Source organism: Dipodomys spectabilis, unplaced genomic scaffold, assembly GCF_019054845.1.
Source record: "Dipodomys spectabilis isolate Male_0828 unplaced genomic scaffold, ASM1905484v1 ptg000018l, whole genome shotgun sequence".
In the NCBI taxonomy this organism is placed as follows: domain Eukaryota; kingdom Metazoa; phylum Chordata; class Mammalia; order Rodentia; family Heteromyidae; genus Dipodomys; species Dipodomys spectabilis.
Window position 1 is genome coordinate 2,308,447 of NW_024870695.1, and position 25,524 is coordinate 2,333,970.

The 25,524-nt window shown below is 45.7% G+C and overlaps 1 protein-coding gene, 1 long non-coding RNA gene and 1 pseudogene across 2 annotated transcripts in view; all 3 read left to right on the top strand.

The window, feature by feature from the left end:
- The window catches only part of Usp22 (ubiquitin specific peptidase 22), a 35,639-nt gene extending 14,925 nt beyond the window's left edge, over positions 1 to 20,714 (top strand). The window contains exons 4-13 of the mRNA XM_042672555.1: positions 111 to 212; positions 1,071 to 1,240; positions 6,366 to 6,513; positions 9,855 to 9,960; positions 11,945 to 12,103; positions 14,750 to 14,876; positions 15,725 to 15,816; positions 18,866 to 18,928; positions 19,409 to 19,558; positions 20,276 to 20,714. Of these exons, the coding sequence (XP_042528489.1) occupies positions 111 to 212; positions 1,071 to 1,240; positions 6,366 to 6,513; positions 9,855 to 9,960; positions 11,945 to 12,103; positions 14,750 to 14,876; positions 15,725 to 15,816; positions 18,866 to 18,928; positions 19,409 to 19,558; positions 20,276 to 20,318 (1,160 nt within the window). The 3' untranslated portion in view covers positions 20,319 to 20,714. The remainder of the gene's footprint in view (positions 1 to 110; positions 213 to 1,070; positions 1,241 to 6,365; positions 6,514 to 9,854; positions 9,961 to 11,944; positions 12,104 to 14,749; positions 14,877 to 15,724; positions 15,817 to 18,865; positions 18,929 to 19,408; positions 19,559 to 20,275) is intronic.
- LOC122103522 lies at positions 10,028 to 10,844 on the top strand (annotated as a pseudogene).
- Positions 20,715 to 21,960: 1,246 nt separating the features above from the next.
- Positions 21,961 to 23,655, top strand: LOC122102036. Its single transcript, XR_006146449.1, has 2 exons — positions 21,961 to 23,185; positions 23,227 to 23,655. It is a non-coding gene; the product is annotated as an uncharacterized LOC122102036 (long non-coding RNA).
- The last annotated feature ends 1,869 nt before the right edge of the window (positions 23,656 to 25,524 follow it).

The window sequence follows — 25,524 nt, forward strand, 5'->3', positions numbered from 1 at the left end:
TGGGTTATGAGTTATGAAGTTACTGATAAATAGCACATCAGTACAGCTCTTATTTATAAATACACACCATGAGAATTTAGCTAACAGCACCTGTCCTTTATCTGCATTAGGTGCTGGAGAGAAGTTTTCAACTTGGGAACCAACCAAACGGGAGCTGGAACTGCTGAAACACAACCCCAAGAGGAGGAAGATAACCTCCAACTGCACCATAGGTGGGTGGGGAATAGTGCGCTGAGCACGGTCATTTCTCATTTCTGGTTAGGTGTCAGATAAACGTAAATCTGTAAGCTTCATAACAGCACGATTCTATTTGAACTCTGCTTATCTTTGTGTCCTTCATAGATTTGCTTATTATTAGCATTCAGGTATTAGGTACCTGCTTTCTGCAGATGCAAAAGACTGGTACAGAGAGTCACTCCCTTGTAGGCACGTGTAAAGGACACAAGCATATTCTGACCAGGTTCATCTCTAGGAAGATAAATGAAGATACCTGAGAATGAAGATGTTCACTGAGTGGCTCAAAAAAAGAGGAGTTGTACATTTTAGAACAATTTTGAAAAGCAATATTGGGTTGTTAGAGAGGCTTCATTCTCATTGTTTTTATGGAAAATACATTTTGGATAACTCTAAGGAAACCTAAGTTGGAAGGGAACATGATGATGAACATTCCTTAGTGTCGTTCATATAAAAATTACAACCATGATTCACACCTGCAATCCTAGCTACTCAGGAGACTTGAGATCTGAGGATTGTGGTTCAAAGTTCGCTTGGCTGGGAAAGTTCCTGAGATTCTTATCTCTAACTAATCACCAAATAAGCCAGAAGTAGAACTTCAAGTGGTTGAGTGCTAGCCGTTAGCAAAAAAAGCTCAGGACAGCACCCAGGCCTTGAGTTCAAGACAGACAGACAGACACACACACACACACACACACTAACTAGAAGAAATACTGTATCACTTCTTGAATGCAGGGTAAAGAGATTATTTAGATGTAGAAGTTGTTTTGGGGACTTGGCATTGCGCATCCATAGCTTAGCACATACGACTCTGCTCTTGGTGGCTTCCCTTGCAGGCCTGCGTGGGTTGATCAACCTGGGGAACACGTGCTTCATGAACTGCATTGTGCAGGCTCTGACCCACACACCACTCTTGCGAGACTTCTTTCTGTCAGACAGACACCGTTGTGAGATGCAGAGCCCCAGCTCCTGCCTGGTCTGTGAGATGTCCTCACTCTTCCAAGAGGTGAGCACTGCTGACTTTGGGGGTGAAATGGTTCTGTCACTGCTTTTTTTTTCCACCTTAAAAAAAATAAACACAGCTGAATATAGTAAAGGAAGACAAAATTTCAGAACATTATCCAGTAACTATTTAATATGGGCTTATATTTTGAAGGATGTGGTTTTTCCCAAGAGGTTAGTTAATATGCTGTTAGCATGTATCTTGGAGACACATTACTGACTTAGGAGGAGAAGAGCTCTTGAAGGGGGCTTGGTGAGATGTTCGACTGATAGGTGACATTTGTCTCCAGAAACACTGGTAGATAGTTCCACACACACATATACTGTTGACTGCCATGCCGCATCTCAGAAATACCTGTGGATACACACTGGCCCCTTTCCCATTTCATTGTCAAGGAGAGTGGGCATCAAGCCTTCCCATCGGTGGTTCATCAAAAGTTGCTCTTTATGAGCCTCAGCACTACACCACAGGCTGTTTGCTTGGTCCACCTACAGTTGTACTCTGTGTGTTCCTGTTTATATACAACCAAACTCTGTCCTAAAACTTCGTAATGTCTCAGGATCGAAACCTACTTGGCTGAGACCTCAGCATCTGTCATAGATAGCAGTGATCTCAGACCAGATTCTCAGAACTGAAGTAGCTCAGTTGCCCCAAATCCAAAATGTTCCAATTTCAAAAATTTTTGAGCACATTACACCATATGTAGAAAGTTACAACCCTGGGGCTGGGAAGGTGGCTCAGTGGTAGAGCGCTTGCCTTGCATGCATGAGGCCCTGGGTTCGATTCCTCAGCACCACATGAGCAAAAAGAAAAAAGCCAGAAGTGGTGCTGTGGCTCTAGTGGTAGAGCGCTAGCCTTGAGCTGAAGAGCTGAGGGACAGTGCCCAGGCCCAGAGTTCAGGCCCCATGACTGGACCCAAAAAAAAAAAGAAAGTTACCACCCTGACTTATATAATGGTACAGTGTACAGAAATTTTGTTTAATGAACAAAATTATGTAAGATACTACATTAAAATACCTTCAGACTGTGTATAATTGAATTTTGTGTTTAAATTTGGGTTCTACCTCCAATACCTCATTATATATGCAAATATTCCAGAGTCTGAGACATACCTTTTTTTTTTTGTTGTTGGTCTTGTGGGGTTTGAATTCTGGGCCTGGGCGCTGTCCCTCAGCTCTTCAGCTCAAGGCTAGTGCTCTACCACTTGAGCCACAGCGCCACTTCCGGCTTTCTGGTGGTTTATTGGAGATAAGAGTCTCACAGGCTTTCCTGCCGGGGCTGGCTTTGAACCTCAATCCTCAGATCTCAGCCTCCTGAGTAGCTAGGATTACAGACGTGAGCCACGGGCACCCAGTTCTTTTTTTTTTTTGCCAGTCTTGGAGCTTCAACTCAAGGCCTTTGGCACTTTTCTCTGAGCCTCTTTTGCTCAAGGCAAGTGCTCTACCACTTGAGTCACAGTGCCACAACCAGCCTTTTCTGTTTATGTGGTACTGAGCAATCAAACCCAGGGCTTCATGCATGCTAGACAAGCACTCTTAACACTAAGCCACACTCCTAGCCCCTGAGACATATCCCAAGTCTTTTGGGTAATGGATGCTTAGTCTTCTATTGCATGGTCTTGTGCTGGCACAAGAAACAGGCTATGGGGCTGCTGTGTGGTCTGGATCTCTGTAGCTATCCTCAGTGCCCAGTGCCCATGCAGAGAGGTGTTCCTGTTCTTTTGTGCAGAAATTTGGTCTTTTGTTGGATCTGCCATATACTTTTTTTTTTTTTGGGTCCGGTCGTGGCGCCTGAACTCTGGGCCTGGGCACTCTCCCTCAGCTCTTCAGCTCAAGGCTAGCGCTCTACCACTTGAGCCACAGCGCCACTTCTGGCTTTTTTTCTTTTTGCTTATGTGGTGCTGGGGAATTGAACCCAGGACCTCAGGCATGCAAGGCAAGCGCTCTACCACTGAGCCACCTTCCCAGCCCCTGCCATATACTCTTGTAGATACTTTTTTTTTGTCGGTCATGGGGCTTGAACTCTGGGCCTGGGCACTGTCCCTCAGCTCTTCACCTCAAGCCAAGGACTCTACCTCTTGAGCCACAGCGCCACTTCCAGTTTTCTAGTGGTTTATTGGAGATAAGAGTCTCAGGGACTTTCCTTGGACTTTCCTTGCCTTGCCCGTGCTGGCTTTGAACCATGATCCTCAGATCTCAGTCTCCTGAGTAGCTAGCATTATAGGCGTGAGCCACCGGCGCCTGGCCTTTTTTTTTGGGGGGGGGGGGGGTGTCCGGCCGTGGGGCCTGAACTCTGGGCCTGGGCACTGTCCCTCAGCTCTTCAGCTCAAGGCTAGCGCTCCACCACTTGAGCCACAGTGCCACTTCCGGCTTTTTTTCTCTCCTGCTTATGTGGTGCTGAGGAATTGAACCCAGGGCCTCATGCATGCAAGGCAAGCACTCTACCACTGAGCCACCTTCCCAGCCCACTTTGAAATATTTATAACTTATAGAAATTCTGAATTAGTTTAAAATACTTTCAAAAGTGAGTTCTGGTATGGCTAGTTACTTGGCTCCCTCCCCCTTCCCCCCAAGTCTTGGGGCTTGAACTCAGTAGGGCCTAGGCACTGTCCCAGCCTCTTTGTGTTCAAGGCTAATGTTCTTTGAGCCAAAGCACCACTTCTGGATTTTCTGAGTAGTTTATTGGAAATAAGAGTCTCATGGACTTTCCTGCCTTGGGCTGACTTTGAACTGTGATCCTCAGATTTCAGCCTCTTGAGTAGTTAGGGTTATTGATGTGATCTACTGGTGCTCAGCTGCACTTGGCTCTTGAGTTACAATATTTATATGTTGATCAGTGAGTTTGATGTGTGCTTCAGCTGCTTCCTTATCCTGTCATTTGACATTTACTCAGTTCTTTTCTTTGCAGATGACACAGTATCCCTTTCTAAAACATTTCAGAGTGTTCAGTAATTGGTAATTTATTTTTATTTTTGTCTGTCATGGGGCCTGAACTCTGGGCCTAGGTGCTGTCCCTCAGCTCTTCAGCTCAAGATGAGAGCTCTACCGTTTGAGCCACAGTGCCACTTCTGGCTTTTTCTGCTTATGTGGTGCTAAGGAATTGAACCCAGGGCCTAATGCATGCAAGGCAAGCACTCTACCACTGAGCCACCTTCCCAGCTTTAGTGATTGGGAATTTTTGCATCAACCTTACTGCTTGGGACTTCTAATGCAAAAATCAGAAATGCTCCAAAATGTAATATACACTCAAAAAGTTCACATTATAAAGCATGTTGTTTTAGTTTTTTGAATTAGAGATACTTAGCCTGTATTAGCATGTCAAGTTCCTTACATTTGTTTTCTTCCTGTCACTTTTATCATCTCATAAGGTATAAATCCTCCCTATTGAGGAAGATTTTGACTTTTTTTTTTTTTTGGCCAGTCCTGGGGCTTGAACTCAGAGCCTGAGCACTGTCCCTGAGTTTCTTTTGCTCAAGGCTAGCACTTGCGCCACAGCACCACTTCCAGCTTTCTCTCTCTCTCTCTCTCTCTCTCTGCGTGTGTGCATGCGCGCGTGTGTGTATGTGTGTGCACGTGTGCACGTACGCGCGCACACCCACGCTTTGCGCCAATCCTCATATCTCAGTCTCCTGAGCAGCTAGGATTACAGGTGTGAGCCACTGGTGCCCTGCGATTTTTGTTTATTTGTTTGTTTTGTTTTTGTCTGTCATGGGGCCTGAACTCTGGGCCTGGGCTCTGTCCCTCAGCGCTTCAGCTCAAGGCAAGCACTCGAGCCACAGCACCACTTCTGGCTTTTTCTGCTATGGTACTGAGGAATCAAACTCAGGGCCTCATGCATGCAAGGCAAACACTCTACCACTGAGCCACCTTTTCAGCCCCCAGCCTTTTCTGTTTATGTGGTACTTACTGAGGAATTGACCCAAGTGGTTCATGCATACTAGGCTAGTACTCTACCACTAAGCCATATTTCCAGTCCAAGAATTTGACATTCTTGTTTCCTTGCTCACCTCGTGCTGTTTTGTAAGAAGCTGGCTACCAAGTGAACTAGTCCCAAGTGTATAAACCTTTTTGGAACCTGAAAGAACAAAGCTAATTTCATGATTTGATTTGTGAACTGTTGATTGAATCCAGGGCCAGCATGCTAAATACTTAGTTTATCACTGAGCTCCATTTCTAGCTATATTAATAATACAGTGTATTGGTTGTCATATCATTTTGTTTCTGTGATTATTTTTAGGATTTTTCATTTAGAGTTTAGGGTTTGTTTTTAAGAAAGGTATCTGGTGTGTCTGTTCCAAGGAAAGTTAATGCTGGCTCAAATAGTAAAATCTGAACTGTTCATATCCGCCCATCTATATGCTCCTGCTTTTGTGACTGAACAGGCAGGAGCCTTCTGAGTTCTTACCTGGGTGGGAAATGGGACTTGAGATGATTGACTAGGTCTGGTATCAAAGCAGTTAATGGACAGGCTTGGTCGCCTTGCTTTGGCTGTGAACCCTGGAGCTAGCTATGTCTATGTGGTCCTGGGACAATGTTTAGTAGTGCTCCTGTAGCTGATCCCAGTACAAATGTGCTGCTAGACATGGCCTGAGAGAGTTCGGCTGGTATGATCCCTAAGCCAATATTGAGTTACTTTGATTTGCTTCTTATCTTATATGAGCAAGTCATAATTATGGGGCTTATCTATAGAAACTAAATGATGGAAAGGGAGAAATTTCCACATAAACTCCAAGTCCAGTGAATACAGATGAAAATACAGTTTACAAAAGAAGAAAGAAGCTGGATGCCTGTGGCTTGCAGCTCCTAATTACTCAGGAGGCTGAGATCTGAGAATCACTGTTTGAAACCGGCTTGGAGCAGGAAAATCTTACTCTTATCTCCAATTAACCAGCAAAAAAGTAGAAATGTGACTCAAGTGGTAAAGTACAATCTTTTTAGCAAAAAAGCTGAGAGCTTAGTGCTCTGAGTTCAAGCTTCATACCAGTACCAAAAAAAAGGAGAAGAAAGAAAATAGAGAATCCATTTTGTCAAACTAGCCATTACCCACTCTTGGCAGCTGATAGTTTTTTTTGTGTGTGTGCTCCAGTTTAGCTCGTGGTCCCACTAATTTTTCCCTTTTCTCTGAACAGTTTTACTCGGGGCACCGGTCCCCTCACATTCCATATAAGCTGCTGCACTTGGTGTGGACCCATGCACGGCACCTGGCGGGTTATGAGCAGCAGGATGCACATGAGTTCCTCATCGCAGCCCTGGACGTCCTACACCGACACTGTAAAGGTGGGCCAGCTCCTATGCCTTCTGCCTTGTGCCTGCTGGGTCAGGGAGGGCTATGGGAGGCTGTGTGTGTGTGTACCATCTGGCAAATGATGTTGAAACATGCTTGATTGTGTTTATAGGCCATTTGACCCTATTTTTTTTTTCCCCAGTAAGAAAAAATGCCACAATTGCCTCAAGGAAGTTCTCTGTAGTTTATTATTGATTGATCGATTTTGGTGTTTCTGACAGTGGATTGCTATATGCCAAAACTGTCCTTGATGGGCTGGGAAGGTGGCTTAGTGGTAAAGTGCTTGCCCTGCATGCATGAGGCCCTGGGTTCGATTCCTCAGCAACACATAAGCAGAAAAAAGCTGGAAGTAGTATTTGGCTTAAGAGCTACAGCACTAGCCTTGAGCTGAAGAGCTGAGGGACAGTGCCCAGGCCCAGAGTTCAGGCCCCATGACCCACCAAAAAAACAAAAACAAAAAAAACTGTCCTTAAATTGATCTTCCTGCCTCATCCTCCTAAGCACTGGGATTAAAGGTGTGCATCAGGGGCTGGGTAGGTGGCTCAGTGGTAGAGCGCTTGTCTTGCGTGCAAGAGGCCCTGAGTTCGATTCCTCAGCACCACATAAGCAAAAAGAAAAAAACCGGAACTGGTGCTGTGGCTCAAGTGGTAGAGTGCTAGCCTTGAGCTGAAGAGCTGAGGGACAGTGCCCATGCCCAGAGTTCAGGCCCCACGACCAGACCCCTCCCCCCCCCCCAAAAAAAAAAAAGGTGTGCATCACCATACTTAACTTTCCCTAGTTCTTTGGGCTGAAGGTGGAGGGGTGCAAATACTGGTTATTGAACTTAGAACTTTGAGCTTGCTATGCTGGTGTCCTACCACTGAGGCATGCCTCCATCTGTCCATAGTTTAATTTCTAGAGAAGAGGAAAGAGTTTGAAGTGTTATCCTCATTGCTTGCTGGATATAGCAGTTTGCTGTGTGGAGCAGGATCTTTCATGACTATCAAAGTGAACACCAAAACCTTGCCTACACCTTCCTTTAGTCCTCTGGGTTATCAAATCTAAGGCTTCTGAATATCATTAGTCTCCTAAACCATTCCTCTTCTGATCAGTCATCCAAGTACTACTTTGGAGTCTCCAGATTGCCACCCTAAAATTATCAAGGAGCTGAGAACTGGGAGCCTGTCTACCTACCAGTGCTTACCTGACCCCAGTCAGATCCTTTTTTTTTTTTTTTTGTGGTCATGGGGCTTGAACACTGGGCCTTGGTGCTTTGCCTCAGCTCTTCAGCTCAAGGCTAGCACTCTTACCACTTGAGCCACAGCGCCACTTCCGGTTTTCTGGTGGTTTATTGGAGATAAAAGTCTCATGGACTTTTCCTGCCCAGGCTGGCTTTGAACCGTGATTCTCAGATCTCAGCCTCCTGAGTAGCTAGGATTATAGGTGTGCGACATCAAGACAGTCAGATTCTTAATATGGAACAGAGGTCTTTTTTTTTGTAGACTCTACAGGGATCTCAAGACCTTGACTGTTTTTGTATCATAGCCCCATAGCCTAGGTCAAGGTTGGTACCCTTAGAGGAGTCCAACAGTTCTGGGGGCTATAGGTGGGAGATTTGGACCAAGTAATTGAAGTGTAGATGCTTCCCCTGCCTTCATCCTGGTACAGTTCTCAGTACTGAGGATCTATGGATTTCAGCATCAACTTAAGCCATGCTCCTTATTCTTGTTTGTTTGTTTGGGTCCAGTTGTGGGGCTTGAACTCTGGGCCTGGGCGCTGTCCCTCAGCTCTTCAGCTCAAGGCTAGCGCTCTACCACTTGAGCCACAGCACCACTTCCAGCTTTTTTCTTTTTTCTTATGTGGTGCTGAGGAATCGAACCCAGGGCCTCAGGCATGCAAGGCAAGCGCTCTATCACTGAGCCACCTTCCCAGCCCCTCACGCTCCTTATTCTTATTGCCGGAGTGTTTAGTAGGTCTGGTAGATGTCTGAGGGAACCACTTCTGATCTGGTCCCAGGTGATGGCTGAGGCCAGTGTTCAATATCCCACATCTGAGAAAGTGGTACACTTGCAGTAGTGAGTTAGCTGCCTCCTTGTAGGTTACTGTGGCTCTCGGCTACTACAGCTAGTTCTAGATAGTATCCTTCCAGCTAACTTTTTCCTTTTTAATTTTTAATTGTTATTATAAATATGATGCATAGAGAGGCTGCAGTTACATAAGTCAGGTAATGAGTACATTTCCTTTTTTTTTTTTTTTTTTTTTTGCCAGGCCTGGGCCTTGAACTCAGGGCTAGGTAGTGTCCCTGAGATTCTTTTGCTCAAAGCTAGCACTCTACCACTTGAGCTACAATGCCACTTCTGGCTTTTTCTGTCTGAGGAACTGAACCCAGGGCTTCCCGCATGCTAGACAAGCACTCTACCACTAAGCCACATTCCCAGCCCAATAAGTACATTTCTTTTTGGTCAATGTCAGCCCTTCTCTCTCATACTCTAGGGTTTTCCCTTCCTACCTGCACTCACAATAACTTTTCTAAAGGTGGAACAAAGCAGTTGGCCTTCTATTTCTCCTTCTATTTCTCTCCAGCCACGCGGAGGCCATCGTGTATTATACCATGTGGCCAAGACATGTTGGACTATCTCACTGGGAAATTATTTATGCAATTATTCTGCATATAAAAGTGGAAGGGCTGGGAAGGTGGCTAAGTGGTAGAGCGCTTGCCTTGCATGCATGAGGCCCTGGGTTCGATTCCTCAGCACCACATAAGCAAAAAGAAAAAAGCCAGAAGTGGTGCTGTGGTTCAAGTGGTAGAGCGCTAGCCTTGAGCTGAAGAGCTGAGGGACAGCGCCCAGGCCCAGAGTTCAGGCCCCACAACTGGACCCAAAAAAAAAAAAAAAAAAGGGGAAATTGCCGGGTGCTGGTGACTCATGCCTGTAATCCTAGCTACTCAGGAGGCTGACATCTGAGGATCTTGGTTCAAAGCCAGCCTGGGCAGGAAAGTCAGTGAGACTCTTATCTCCAACAAACCACTGGAAAACCAGAAGTAGCACTGTAGCTCACCTTGAGCTGAAGAGCTGAGGGACAGCTTCCAGGCCCAGAGTTCAAGCCCCACAACCGACAAAAATGAATGAATGAATGAATAAATAAATAAATAAATGAAGTCTATGACACTGCCCAGTTTTGGAGGCATCAGATGTGCTTTATTGCCAGGTAGAAGAAAAGGACATTTTCCCAGGGTATAGAGAAAAGTGCCCAGCACTCCTGTCTTCCTCCTGCCTTTGCTAGGCAGATGTGGGGACTTACTGCCTTAGTGTGGTGCAGAGATGGGTGCTAATCACAAAGCTGTGCTCCATCTCAGGGGATGACAACGGAAAGAAGGCCAACAACCCCAACCACTGCAACTGCATCATTGATCAGATCTTCACCGGTGGGCTGCAGTCTGATGTCACCTGCCAAGTCTGCCAGTAAGTGTGACCATCCATCCAGCTGACAGCTACCTGTACTGTCAGAATCTGTCTGGGTCATTCCAACATGATATATTTTCTGGTTGGCATAAGTATGTGTTCTGACATATGTTTAAGGTAAATCCTTGAACCTAAAACTTAGAGAATAACCTTGGATATTGATCAGCTGGGTAATGCGGTACTTACAGTAGAGAAGAGCTTGTATCTGCCATCAGAGGAAAAATAGTTTTGTTTAAATAACCATGCCTTAGCCGGGCGCTGGTGGCTCACACCTGTAATCCAGCCTGGGCAGGAAAGTCAGTGAGACTCTTATCTCCAATAAACCACCAGAAAACTGGAAGTGGCGCTGTAGCTCAAGTGGTAGAGGGCTCGCCTTGAGCTGAAGAGCTGAGGGACAGCGCCCAGGCCCAGAGTTCAAGCCCCACGACCGACAAAAATAAATAAATAAATAAATAAATAAATAACCATGCCTTGACATTTGTTGAGATGACAAGAGTTCTGTACACCATCTTGGAGGCTCGCTGGGAATAGGACTTCTAAAAGGCGAAGTGTCTCGAAGGCTGTGGTGCAAGGCCATTTTTGCTGGCTATAAGCAGGTCTCCAGAACCAAAGGTGTTTATGCCCGAGGTGATACCAATTTCTACTTGGGCAAGAGATGTGCTTATGTATACAAAGCAAAAAACAACACGATGACTCCTGGCGGCAAACCTAACAAAACTGGAGTAATCTGGGGAAAGGTAACGCATGCCCATGGAAACAGTAACCTGGTTTGTGCCAAATTCTGAAGCAACCTTCCTGCTAAGGCCATTAGACACAGAATCTGTGTAATGTTGTACCCTTCCAGAATTTAAACTAATGAAAATTAAAGTGAATCTGTGCTCTTGTAAAAAAAAAAAATAGAAGAAGAAGAAAAAGAAAAAGTCACAACAGAACAGATTGCTTCCTTTGAGAGAAAGCTTGTTTTTGTCCATACTCAGTGGGGTGTTTTTGAGAGCTCTTCCTCATGCAGATCTCTGCTTTTCTTACATTCCTCAACATCAGGAAGTTAAAAAAAAAATTCAGCCTCCTTCAGGAAGGGCTGATCATAGAGGGCAAACTTTTGGCTTCCATTCATCAGAGGATATTTTAATTATTTTGTGATTTCCTTTTCCATTTGCCCTGATGTAATGTCCCTAGCCTTTTCCGGATATAGTTTCTGCTTAGTGCTTAAGACCCAGAGCGAGGATTTAAGCCACCTGCTTCCTGAGGCATATTCCCGTTCAGTTTGCTTTTTTTTAAAGACTCTAGATACCTACCAAAATCATTCAGATCCCATAATGCACTGGGACTGGCACTCCGTAGAAGATTCTAGAGCCATATCCCTGTGGGCTGACACAGATGAAGTTTTCTTTCAGTAGTAAAGTTCACTTGAGCCTTGGCTCTGAGAAATTTAGAATTACCTTTTTGGCCCTTAACTACTAAGTTCTATTGGCAGGCAGTCATTTTAGATTTATGTCCTGTTTAATTACAGTGAATTTCCCATTTTGAATTTTTTTTCTTATTTAATATTGTAAACTAACCTCCAGTTAGGAATCAGCCTTGTTAGAATAGAGCATTTCCTATTCCTTGGGGTCTGCCACGCCAGGACTGTGCACTCTGGCGGGGAGGGTGGGTTTCTGTTACCAGTACTAGACAGTACCCATTTCTAGGTAATGATGATATAGTTCCCAGATGCAGTGAGATAGATGCAGGGATTCAGAACCTCTAGACCTGGAGCTCAGGAATTTATACTGTCCTCAAACTGCCTATCTGAATGGTGTCCTGGGTTGGAAACCATCCCTGTGGGAGCCCAGGACATGTAGATGTGAGTGTTCCTACTTTGTCCAGCCTGAGGTGTCCTTGATAGAAGGAAGAGTGTGGCAGAATATTGGGGTGCCCTCCACGGGGGCTGTCTCAAATGCAGTAGACATCAATCTTCACACGTTTTCATTTCCTTTCCCTACAGTGGAGTCTCCACCACCATTGATCCCTTCTGGGACATCAGTTTAGACCTGCCAGGTTCTTCTACCCCGTTCTGGCCTCTGAGCCCGGGGAGTGAGAGCAGTGTGGTGAATGGGGAGAGCCACGCATCTGGTACTACGACGCTCACAGACTGCCTGCGGAGGTGAGGTGCCCCAGCCCTGGCAGGGAGCACCATGTTTAAATTTAGTTTGTCACTTTTTCTTTCTGGTTAGATATTTCTGTCTACCAGCTTTTCGTGGTAGCATGTCTGTATCATAAAGCTCTAAATATCAGCCACCCACGCTTCACATAGACAAACAAGTGAGAACCATGGTGTCCCACCTCCTACGATTAACACCTGTGGTGTTCTACATTTATAATCCTATTTTATTTATTTTTTTGTCAGTTGTGGGGTTTGAACTCTGGGCCCGGGCACTGTCCCTCAGCTCTTCAGCTCAAGGTTAGGGCTCTACCACTTGAGCTACAGCATCACATCCAGCTTTTTCTGCTTATGTGGTGCTAAAGAATTGAACCCAGGGCCTCATGCATGCAAGGCAAGCACTCTACCACTGAGCCACCTTCCCAACCCTTATAATTCTATTTTAAAACATAATATTATTATTATTAAAGTGTTGTACAGAGGGACTACCATCTCCTATGTCAGGTAATGAGTACATTTCTTTTCTTTTTTGGACCATGTCACCCTTTCCTTTTATTTCTTTTTTTTTTTTTTTTTTTGCTAGGACATTCATGATCTTTTAAAAATGTGTCCTCATATCAGTATAAATGAGTGATGGGATGTGAGGTACTTTTACTGGCCTCAGAGTTGCTGCAAGAGAATTCTTGTTGATACAACACATTCTATAGTAGAGCCAAAGGTTTTGGTTAGCAGAACAAGAGCTACCTGTTTTGTCTTTTTTTTTTTGGTCGGTTATGGGGCTTGAACTCGGCCTAGGTGGCACACCTGAGCTCTAGCTCAAGCTAATGCTCTACCACTTGAGCCACAATGCCAGTTTTCTGGTGGCTTATTGGAGATAAGAGTTTCACAGACTTTCCTGCCTGGGCTGGCTTTGAACAGCGATCCTCAGATCTCAGCCTCCTGAGTAGCTAGGATTACAGGCATGAGCCACTGGCACCTGGCTTTTTTGCTTTTTTTCTGTGAAACCTTGTTACTACTTCCAGACAGATCAGTTTCCAGATACACTTAAGAGTATACATTCTCCTCTTCTTCGTCTTCTAACTCACCGTCTTCCTCCACAGCTACTAACTGCTGTCTACTAATATTCTCAGGCCTGAATGACATTTCAACCTTAAGACCACAGGTGGTAGTTGGGCACTAGGAAGGAAATCTGTGAGACTCTTATGCCCAGTTAACCACTGGAAACTGGGAAACTGGGAGTGGTGCTGTGGCTCAAAGTGGTATAGTGCTATCTTTGAAGGTAAAAGCTCAGGGAAAGTGCCCAGACCCTGAGTTCAAGCCCCACAGCTGACAAAAACAAAAACAAAAAAAGAAGAGAAAAAGCAAAAAGAGGGCTGGGCCTGTGGCTTAGTGGTAGAGTGCTAGTCTAGCATGCACAAAGCCTTGAGTTTGATTCCTCTGTACCACATAAACAAAAATGCCAGAAGTAGCGCTGTGGCTCAAGTGGTAGAGTGCTAGCTTGGGGTAAAACTCAGGGAAGCTGGGTGCCCATGGCTCATACCTGTAATCCTAGCTAATCAGAAGGCTGAGATCTGAGGATCACAGTTCAAAGCCAACCCAGGCAAGAAAGTCCATAAGACTCTTATCTCCAATTAACCACTAGAAACCCACTGTGGCTCATGTGGTAGAGTGCTAGCCTTGAGCTGAAGAGCTCAGGGACAGCGCCCAGGTCCAGAGTTCAAGCCCCATGACTGACAAAAAAAAAAATAAAAAACTCGGGGACAGTGCCCAGGCACTGAGTTCAAGCCCCAGGACCAGGAAAATAAATAAATAAATACCACAGGTAGCCTAATTCAGAACCCTCAAGCAAAGCCATTGGCTGTGCAGACATTTTCAGAGTTTGCTGTGTGATTTTAATTGGACTGCTTCCATAATTCAGTACCTCTCTTCAATAATGTGAAGTTCATTCTTTTGAGCTAGTCCCTAAACTGACCATTTTTGATGTTAAATGTGCTCATCTCTACACCTTACAGTGATAATCTTTGGTGTTCAAAACTGAAAAAAAGTATTTCTGGGGCTTCAGGGAGTTCATGGTTTTTTTTTGTTGTTGTTGTTTTGTTTGTTTTTTTTTGGTCTGGTCGTGGGGCCTGAACTCTGGACCTGGGCACTGTCCCTCAGCTCTTCAGCTCAAGGCTATCGCTCTACCACTTGAGCCACAGCGCCACTTCCGGCTTTTTTCTTTTTGCTTATGTGGTGCTGAGGAATCGAACCCAGGGCCTCATGTATGCAAGACAAGCACTCTACCACTGAGCCACCTTCCCAGCCCAAGGGAGCTCATGTTTTCCTCTGAATCATCCATGGGGTCATAGCACATGCTTAGGTGGAGAGAAGGCAGAGGAAGATAATTATTACTGCTGCTGAGGTCAGACTTGCAGGTCAGAGTCACTCCAAGAGCCCAGACCTTTCATTTCAAAAAACATTTTAAAAGAAGTAGGGGAAAGAAGATACTTTTTCAGTTTTCATTGTGAAATTATAAGCCCCCTTAACTGTAGACATGTGGTTTTAGTAAAGAAATGAACCAACTAAAAGTGATTAAAAAACGAAAAACCACCTTTTCCTCCTGTCCCCTACTATCATCTAAAAACATTGTTTTATTTAAATGTTTTGTAGATTTACCAGACCAGAGCACTTAGGAAGCAGTGCCAAGATCAAGTGCAGTGGTTGTCATAGCTACCAAGAGTCCACTAAGCAGCTCACCATGAAGAAGCTGCCCATTGTGGCCTGCTTTCATCTCAAAGTGAGTTTCCCAGGAAACCAGCCACAGTGGCAGGCTAGAGTGTGACCCCAGCACAGCTAGAGCCTGCTGGTGTGGGGCACACGATGCATCTACACTTAAAGTTGGAAGACATGCCAAAGGGTGGGTGGGGGGAGGGAAGGGAGGATAAGGCGTGATTCCAAGGCTCTGCTGTGCACTGCTGAGAGTCCTGGTGTCCACAAAGGTCTCTGCCTCCCCATACAGACAGGGTTATAGCCACTGCTTGGGGAATGTGGGTACGGTGGGAGGGCGTTCACTACTTCTTCCCAAAATTTCCCATCCTCTCAGGAGTTTTCTATTTCACTTAAAACAAAGATCCTTTAACATTATGGTCTAGTCAAGGGCTGACAGGCTATTTCTGACATAAGTCAGATATTAAATATTGGAGGCTTTAAGGACCACAAATGACCTCTAATATATTCTTTATTTTAATGTGTAAAATACTAAGCCAGGAGTGGTGGAGTATGTCTGTAATCTTATCACTTAGGATCCTGAGGCAAGAGGATCTGATGCAAAGGTCAGGCTAAGCTTCCTAGACATTGTAAAGAAAAATGGAGGAAAAAGAAACCTATAAGCTACAGATATGGTCACACTATAGTTCAAAAATTACAAGATGCAGTTCGTCACACCTGTAATTCCAGAATTTGAATGGCATAGGTGGGAAAATCATGAATGTGTATCAGCCTGGACCACTTATCAAGACCCTATATCAAATGTGGAAGTAAAAGAGCTCAAAGAAGGACCCTTGGAGGAAGCCCATTCAAGCTTCAATCCTACTCCCACTTAATCTTCTCCTTTTTGTTTTCTTTCTCTTTTTTCCATATCTATAGCGATTTGAACATTCGGCCAAGCTGAGACGGAAGATCACCACATATGTGTCCTTTCCCCTGGAACTGGACATGACACCTTTCATGGCCTCTAGGTGGGAAAGAGTTTGTTTGACTGGGTCTGGTGTCCTGTGTGGGTAGTTAAGCAGGCATACCAATTAGTATGAACTTTACCTCACCAAAACTTGGTTATTTGTCTGAAACTTATTGAAGATGCATTTTTGTGAGTTATTTTTCCTCAGATAGCCAGTTTATGCTTTTTTTTTTTTAGTATTTTTTTGTTATTATAAAGGTAATATACAAAGGAGTTATTATAGTTACATAAATCAAGTAAAGAGTATATTTCTTTTTTGGACATTGTTGCCTCTTCCCTTGCTCTTTCCCAGTTTTTCCCTCCCATCCCTGCCCACAAGTTGTAAAGTCATTTTCTTTTTTTTTTTTGCTGGTCATGGGGCCTGAACTCTGGGCCTGGGCGCTGTCCCTCAGCTCTTCAGCTAAAGGCTAGCACTCTACCACTTGAGCCACAGTGCCATTTCCAGCCTTTTCTGCTTATGTAGTACTGAGGAATCGAACCCAGGGCCTCATGCATGCAAGGCAAGCACTCTACCACTGAGCCACCTTCCCAGCCCCTGTAAAGTCATTTTCAACATAGTGTCTAGTGAATACCACTGCAGCATTTGCTCACCCTTTGTCCCTCTATTTCTTTGCCTTGCCCCTGGCCCTCCCAAAGACAGATAAACAAATAAGACAAAAAGAAAAGAAAACATATACAATGAAGAAAAACCCTCTTGTTAGCCGGGCGCTGGTGGCTCACGCCTGTAATCCTAGCTACTCAGGAGGCTGAGATCTGAGGATCGCAGTTCAAAGCCAGCCCGGGCAGGAGAGACCCGTGAGACTCCTATCTCCAATAAACCACCAGAAAACCGGAAGTGGCACTGTAGCTCAAGTGGTAGAGCGCTCGCCTTGAGCCGAAGAGCTGAGGGACAGCGCCCAAGCCCAGAGTTCAAGCCCCACAACCGACCAAAAACAAAAAACAAAAAAACCCTCTTGTTTACATTTCCTGGACTTCATTTTGATAAATATTATTTTATATGACCAGAGTTAAGTTTTTCTTTAGCAGTCTTCTTTCAACTTTCCAACCTATGAACTCATTCAGGTGAGATTACAGCCAGATGGCATTTTTAGTTAATGAGAACAGATAAGCATGGTTGTTTTGCAGTGGTGAATTCCATTTTCCTTGATTTGAAATCCAGGAAAGACCATTTAAAAATTTAACCCTCAGTTGTGGTTCAAAGCCAGCCCAGGCAGGAAAGTCCATGAAACTCTTATCTCCAATAAAATTACCAAAAAAGCCAGAAGTAGAGCTGTAGCTCAAATGGTAGAGCACTAGCCTTGAGCAAAAGAAGCTCAGGGACAGTGCCCAGGCCCTGAGTTCAAGCCTCAGGACATGGAGGAAAAAAAAAAAAAGGAAAGAAAGAAAACCTACCCAAACCAAAATATCCCAAAAACCTCAAAAAACCCATGATGCTTACTAGTATATTTGTTTCCTTTGCCTTGTAATCCACAAATTTAAAGGCCTAAGATCCCACAAAATCTTGTCTGGGAGCAACCAGGAAAACTAAAGACCTTTCCTTGATCCTCCCCCAAAAGGTTATCAAGTCTCTACCTCAATAAGATCAAGGCATGTATGCCTGCCATCCTAGCTATGTGGGAGATAATGGTAGGGTATTTGCCTGAGGTCAGCCCCAGGCACAAATAGGATGCCCTATCTAAAAAATAACTAGAGCACAAAAGGCTGGAGTGTGGCTGAAGTTGTAAAATACCTGATCAGCAAACCCCATTCAGAAAGAATGCTTTTCTTACAGTTCTAGGGTCCCGATACATGAAATAGGTCTACTTTAGAAGGGTTCAAGCAGGTTCTTTGTCTTGGCCCTGTGGTCTCAGGGCCTCCCCTTGAGTCTGGGTCTTATCTCCCTCAGCTTCTCCCTCATAAAGACACTGATCAAAGCTAGGTGCCCATGGTTACTCAGGAGGCTGAGATCTGAGGTCCACTATTTGAAGCCAATCTGGGCAGGAAAGTTTATGAGATTCTTTTTTTTGTTTTTGTTTTTTTTGTTTGTTTTTTTGGGTCCGGTCGTGGGGCCTGAACACTGGGCCTGGGCGCTGTCCCTCAGCTCTCAGCTCAAGGCTAGCACTCTACGACTTGAGCCACAGTTCCACTTCCGACTTTTTTTCTTTTTGTTTATGTGGTGCTGAGGAATCGAACCCAGGGCCTCAGGCATGCAAGGCAAGCACTCTACCACTAAGCCACCTTCCCAGCCCCAGTTTATGAGATTCTTATCTCCAATTAATTACCAGAAAATTAAAGTGGTAAAGTACTAGGCTTGAGTGAAAAGAACAAAAACAAAAATTCAGGGCCTGGGGGAAGGGTCCACAAAGTGGACATTACCTATTCAGAAGCCGCAATGCAACCCCAGGGCATCATATCACACAGATTGACTATGATTAGTTATTGGTATCTTCCTTGTGGTAGCCTTACCTCTGTGGCTCTCAGGTCACTGTCCCAAATAGAACATGACAATCAGAATTTCAAATCTGTTTTCAACCTGCCCCTGGGAAATGGGCAACCCAACCATTCGTTCACATGTCCAGGGAGCTAACAGCTCTGTTGATAATGTCAGGGTCTCAGGTCTTAATGTCTTCTACTAACCATAATGTGGGTAGACACATTAGACAATGCTGGGAATTGTCTAGTTGCAACAGGAACAGTGGTGATCCTTGTGCTCGAATGGATTTAACTTAACTCTGCCTTGGCAGTCAGAGTACAACTGAAACTCCTTTCACACAACCTGCTTGGAAGCTCTTGGAGCAGCAAATGGCCCTTGGGTCACACTCAGGAGTGGACCTTAATAGAAGGGCCAGGTGGCTACTGTGCTGTTATGTGGTTTGCCTCACAGCCTGAACCTGTGTCCTCACAGCATGAGACAGCTTCTGCCTAGTTATTGAGCTGGGAAGCATGTCAACTCCACTCTCTTGCAGTACCCACTGCGGGTCCTCAGTGAATACACATTATCATTAGAACCTTGAGTCTGTGGTGAATAGTGACATTCAGCCATCCTGAGTTTTCCTGGGTTTTTGTTACAGCAAAGAGAGCAGAATGAACGGGCAGTACCAGCAGCCCACAGACAGTCTCAACAACGATAACAAGTACGTGGTGCTTGGGGGATTGCGGGGATGAGCAGGCTTCCTGGACCTGTGAGAGAAGTCTGCCTGCTTGGGATACATGGGCAGGGGGGTGTATGTGGTTACTGTGTTGAGAATGGATGCTTCTTCCTCTGAAAGATGCCCTCTTGGGACCTGCCTCTCCAAACCTCTGTGCTACCTGGAAGCACAACCTCTTGGCCTCTCTGACAAGCATGTTCCTCCTGGTACTGTTGGGCCTGCTGTTGATGGCTCTTGCTATGGATATCACAGGAAGGTGGACGGTTACTGCCACCATGTCCACTAAGTAGAGTTCCAGGAATTAGCTGGACCTGGATGAGAGCTGAGTTATGCAGAACTGGCTCTTCTACTCTGTGATAGCTCCTCTGGGGTCTTAGGCCAAGTTTGTGGGTCACTTTCTGCTGTACTATGTGGTTTCCCACACAGCACCATCAGCAGCCATTCTCTCCTCACCCTCTGCACCAGGTATTCCTTGTTTGCTGTAGTTAACCATCAAGGGACCTTGGAGAGTGGCCACTACACCAGCTTCATCCGACAGCACAAAGACCAATGGTTCAAATGTGACGACGCCATCATCACCAAGGCCAGCATCAAGGATGTGCTGGACAGCGAAGGGTGCGTCCATTGCGTGGGGCTGGAGGGTCCCTGCAGTGGCAGCTCCACCCCCCTCAGGGAGTTCACCTTTAGTTGATGAAGTGACAAGGGCTCTTCTGGGCTAGGATGTGGCCTTGAGGTCATGGAGAGAATGTTCTGATCCAGAGGCTCTGTAGTGCCTCCTTTAGCTCAGAAAGTATTTGATGCCTCATTGTCTTAACCTTCTTTGTACTGGGCACATTGGTTATTTACTGCTTTTGTTCATGGCACAGAAGCCTATGCAACCAAGGGGCCCCTCTCATCATTCCTTCAGCAGGATTCCCAGCCCTAGAGACCAGGGAAACCAGTCATCTAGTCTCTTAGAGGATGTCCGCATGGTGCTCCGAGCATCAGAAGCCCCTGGCAACATTTCAGAGGGGAGTTTGTGTGTAACAGGGTGGGCAATGAGGAGAAGGTAGGCTCTCTCTGGGACAGTAGCTGTCATGGACAGGGCAGGTGATGGTAGAGAGTGCCACAAGAGGTCTGTGAGGCTTTAGTTCTTCCCTGACAGATGGGTTAGGGGGTGGTTGTGCTGTGGAGATTGAGGTAAGATAGTCTTCCAGCCAGCATGGGACTCTTCAGGGACTATGAGAAGTCAGATGAGCAATGGGCCTGTGCATGCATTCTCATCTGGCCTTGGCTTGCTTTTAACATTTTAGAAATTAGAATTAAAACTTGTTTCCCCCTCTGCCTCCTCAGGTACCTGCTGTTCTACCACAAACAGTTCCTGGAGTACGAGTAGCCACCTCTGCTGGTTAGAAAAAGGAGGATGATAAGTTGACAAACCTCCCAAGATGACCCCCTCTTCCCCTGACCACATGACACCTCGACACCCCTCCTGTTCAGACATGCCACGTGCATGGCTCCTCTGTACACTGGAGTTGTGGTGTCGGGGTGGACACACTGTGGAGCAGAACTGCTGTGTGCCCTGGGTTGTAAAGGAGTTGAGGAGCTCTGTGGTAGTATCTCTTGTCTCCAAAGCGTGTGGGAGATGGAGATGTTATCCTAAGTGCAGAGCAGCCTCTGCCTGGTGCTTCATTCAGTAGTCCCATGCATGCGGTTTGAAAAGGCCCCTGCCAAACGGAAATTATGGGTCCATTAAAGCTATAAAGCAAACACAGGTGGATGTGCAAAGTCAGGAGCTGTGAGCGCTTTCTTGTCTCTCAGTCTGGGGTGGTACTTAATGCATGGAGTGTGGACTCCAAGCGTCCATTTTTCTGGAGCCCAAAGATCTGAGGCCATGGAGAGGCTCAAAGCACGTGTGTTCAGCAGATGACATAGCATTACCTGCATGTGGAAGCATCGGCACAGATGTTCTCTTAGTTTTCTAGAAATAGGCATTTTCTTATCTCTCCTTTTCTCTTTTCCACAATGGTGAATTTCATACACGTAATAGTAGTAAAGTGGATGATTATCGAGTTTATACTGAAATCTAGATCGTTCCTCCTTTGTTCTGAGAGTGCGTCTTGCTTTTTAATTGGTGCTGTTTTGTTGCTTCCTCCCCCTCTGCCCTGCCTCCCTCTGTCCGTGGTTTAACAGCAGGTAGCAAGAGGAGAACCAGGCAGGAGCTCAGGAAGGCCTCTGTTTATCTTAGTCCATTCTCCAGTGGTTTCTTCCTTCCTTTTTCCTTCCTGTTCTTTGGTTCTATTCCCTGTCCTTGGTTGCCTGGTTGCTGTGGTGGGATTTGAAACTGAGTGGACCCCAGTGGGGACTTACATTGTGTCACCTTAATCATGTGCCTCACTGTACCTTTGATTATTTTAGTTGCAGCCAGAACAAAATAATTGAGCTCATTGGCAGAACTGGTCAAGGAAATTATTTGTAATATATCTTGCATGTTTCTATCTAGTCAAACCCAGACTTAGATTGTTTGTCCATTTCTCAGAAATTACTACCCAAGGATTTGGGGTTAGAAGCATTGTCTTAATCTGGTTTGTGAACTATGATATCTCCAGCTGTGCTGGCCCTGGCAACCCTGTCTGCAGTGGGCTGCAGTGTCTTTGTTCTGGGGAAACAAGAACCAGCTATTGAAGGTTTGGCAAACATTTCTCCTAAAAGCCAGATAGTGAACATTTTAGGTTTTATGGGCTGTGTGGTCTCTGCATAGATAACATGAACGGTGGCTGTGTCCCAATAGTTCTTCATAGCCAGGCACTGGTAGCTCATGCCTATAATCCTAGCTACTCAGGAGGCTGAAATCTAATGATCATGGTTCAAAGCCAGACCAGGCAGAAAAGTCTGTGATACTCTTAATCTCTAGTTAACCACAAGAAAACCAGAAATGGTGCTGTGGCTTAAAGTGGTAGAGCACTAGCCTTGAGCAAAAGTGCTCAGGGACAGTGCCCAGGCCTTGAGTTCATGACCCATGACTGATCCCCCCCCCCCCCAAAAAAAAAAGGCAATAGAGTTCTTCATGGACTTTGGAGTTTGAATTATGTATAATTTTCACATGTCGAGACATTTTGATTTAAAAAAATCTATATGAAAATAAGATGAATTTTCTTAGCTGACAGTCTACATGAAAGCAGGCAGACCACACAAAAACTGACCTAGCTCAATAGGTAGTTATGTTGTGATAGAGTAGTAATGGCAGGAACTCAGTAGCTCAGTTGGTATAGAAAACACCAGAACGTAGGGAACAGTGGTCATGCTATGGGGCTGTCAGGGATGGCAAAAGCCTTCTATAGTACTGTTTTTAAACACTTCTGAATTTAAAGAACAAAGCTAAAACATGTTTTAAAGTGAGCATTACTGGAGAAATATGAAGGGGCCCAGATTTTCAGGTATGGCCTCATATGATCTCTGTGTGTGTTTGTGACTGGAATGAAAATCTTTTGGAAGAGACTTGGGGTTCTTGGTGTGGTTCTTTTCTTGGAGGCCTCATGCTTGCCAGACAGGTACTCTCTTGTTTGAGCCACACCCTAGCTGAGATGTTCTTTTATTTGGGAACAAAACTATCAGAAAGGAGACTCGACTGGGCGGACTGCAGGAATCTGGTCTGGGAGCCCTTCTGAAGGTCTGCCCCCTTGTGCCCTAGGTGTCCAGATGCAGAGGGGATACAGGTGGATGTGCCAACCAGCCTGCTCCCTGTTCCTGCCCTCCTGTCTCCGCCTGTGTTCAGGGGTATCAGCCATTCTGAGAACATTAAAAGTAGCGAGGAGAGGAAGAAAGACGTTTGTCTTTTGTATGTGTTATTTTAAGCTCACATACCCAAATTAATTCCCCTCCTTCACTGTGGCTTTGGTGCTCGAAGCACTTGGCTCCACATTTGCTGTGGCAAGGCCACAACTCCAAGGGTACCATGTGCCTGCTTTGCCTTGTTCTCTGCCAGGACCCTCAGCATTGCATTCCATGTTGTCTTTCCGTTGTGAAGAACAACATAATAGCTTTGGGGATCTTTTTTAACTCCCCATCTGGCTGTTAAGTCAGGAAAATGGTTCTCTGGGAATGACCCTGTATAGGACTTCAGATGTCACAAAGTGCATCTTGCTACAGAGGTTCTCATTGAGTAAAGTATTGTGCTCCCCCCCCCCCAAAAAAAAAAAAAGACCAGTACACATTAGTACCAGAATATTGAAAAGAATCTGTTTTGGGGGTGTGGGCTCTCATGTCAGAATGACACAGTAGACATGTGGACTGGCTGTCTTCAGGTGGGTCCTGAGGGAGGTAAAGTACAGGAAGCTTGGGATGGCCTGAGGGACAGAGCAGCCTAGCTTCGCTGTCCTGGATCTCCTTGCTCTGGGCATTGGCCTGGGTCCTGCCAGGCACTGGGATGGGCCCTGGAACTCCTCTTGTCTGCACCATGTATACCTGAGTGCTCTTGTATCTTGGCTTGGTGTGTATGCTCTTCCTTGTGTAAAATTGCTATTCTTTTGACAATTCAAGTGATTGTTTGGTTTAATATAACTCTGCAAACAAAAGTTGTAAGAAAAAATTCCAATGATTGTGCTGTGGTTGGAGACTTTATTACTAAGATGTTTACATCTGCCTTTCCCTGTCATTTTGAGGGACTATTTGACTCTCTCCTTGATAGCTTGTAGCCTTTCCTATGTCATAATAAAGCTACATTTTATTCTGAAGCTGGCCAGTTCTCATTACTAAGAGCCAAAGGGAGAAGCTGTGGGCCATGCCAACCCTAGACTCCACTTGCTCCTCACCTGAGGGATCCACTGCCGTTTAACATCGAGGATTCAGGCCTTCAGGCTTCACTGTGCACAAGTTGCCTGGTGAACTTCAAGTGCAGGAATCTGTGCAGAGCAGGATTGGGCAAACTCCTAAGGGATGAGAGCAGCAGATGTAAATGCCTAGGCTGTGTGGGATAAACCAAGGCCATAACTGATTTACAGTAGCCAGTCCTGCATGTCACACCTCAGTGCTCAGATGTATACTACATGCTGGCTGTGGACCGTCAGCACAGTGTAACAGTTTCCCATCCAGGCATGATAGTCCCTGCTAAGACAACTCCACGGCTTCACCATAGGTTTTCTATAAGCCTAGCCACTGCTCAGTGATGAGGCAAGAGCATCTCCCCAGGGTCTGGATCCCACCTGCTGCTCATTTTCAGCTCTGTATGGGGAATTCTGTATTGATGGGATGCTGAGGCAGTGCTGGTACTGGCCAGTGGGGCAAGCCTGTCCATGCCTAGAGGGCATGGCTTTCTTCCAATATAAGCAACCCATCCCCCCTTATGGGATAGGTCCCTGCACAGTCATTCTGCTGGCAGATGGCAGGCTTGTGCTCCTGGGAAGTGATATCCACCTAGGGATCTAGTGGGCATTTGTTAGTACCAGTTTGAAGGGCCTTGGTAAAAGCAAGGGTTTGAGGTTCAGCGTGTTCAGTCTTCATTCCTAGCTAATGGCCGCTTTGTTCACAGGCCCGCTGATCAAGTCCAGGGGCTGAAGAAAGAAGCTGGCCACACCCGTGGGGGATAGTGTCATGCCTACCTGAATGTGAGTGGGGATTCTGTTCTGGGGGACTAAAGGGAATCAGTACAGACATCTGTCTCTGTCCATGTTGATACATCTGTTCCCACCCAGGTCTTGTCAGGTGGCAGCCCCCCATGTGTGGATGTGGGTCAGTGTCCCAGCTGAGGATGAGCCTTCATCACTGACCTTCACCAAGTGGGTTGGGGTTCCATTTACTCTGCCTCTTTCCCTCTGTGTCCTGACTGAAAGACATACCTAACTCCTCTGGCCAACTTCTAGAGAACTGTTCAGATGAGGTCGCAGGGTTGTCTTGGCCAAATGGACAGGGTTTTCTCCCCCAAGTCCAGGCTTGGGGCCTTGAAAGTCCCTTGGCAACATAGCCATAAAGACACTAAAGGAAACACCCTGGTCCTAAGCCAGATACCTTAACTTGTATAACTTGACTGTGGACATACCTAGCTAGAACTTTCATTGCTGCTTATTGGAGGATGTGCAATAACCTACCCATTCATAAGCCCCACAGCTGAGGCTGAGAGGCCACCCTTGTGCTTAGTGCTGCTGTCTTTGGAATCCCAGCCTGCTCAGTCTGGGGTCAGTTTGGAGGACTCCCTGGGTGGAATGTCCCTGCTTCCTTGGGTTCAGCCAGTTAGCAGTGTGTGATGAGCGGTGTGCTGGTGTCCGCACCAACCGACCTGTCAGGACTCTGCCCTTAGGCTGGTTAATCCATCCGTGGACCACTGGGTTAATGTATTACTTAGACTAACAAGCCTCTAGAAGATGCAAATGCCAGTGCCAGTGGCTAGGAGAGTGTCTTAGTCAATGTAGCTGAATACCACAGTGGAAATTCCTAACAGTTCTGGAGGCAGCAAAGACTCAGCACATGGCACTGGCACTTGGTGAGGGGTCTTTCAGGTCACAACATGGTAGAAGCTGTCTACCTGTATGGCTAAGGCAGAGCAGGCATACATGACAGTCTGGGGGTGTTGTTTTTTTTTTTTTCCTTATTTGTTTTGTGCCAGTCCT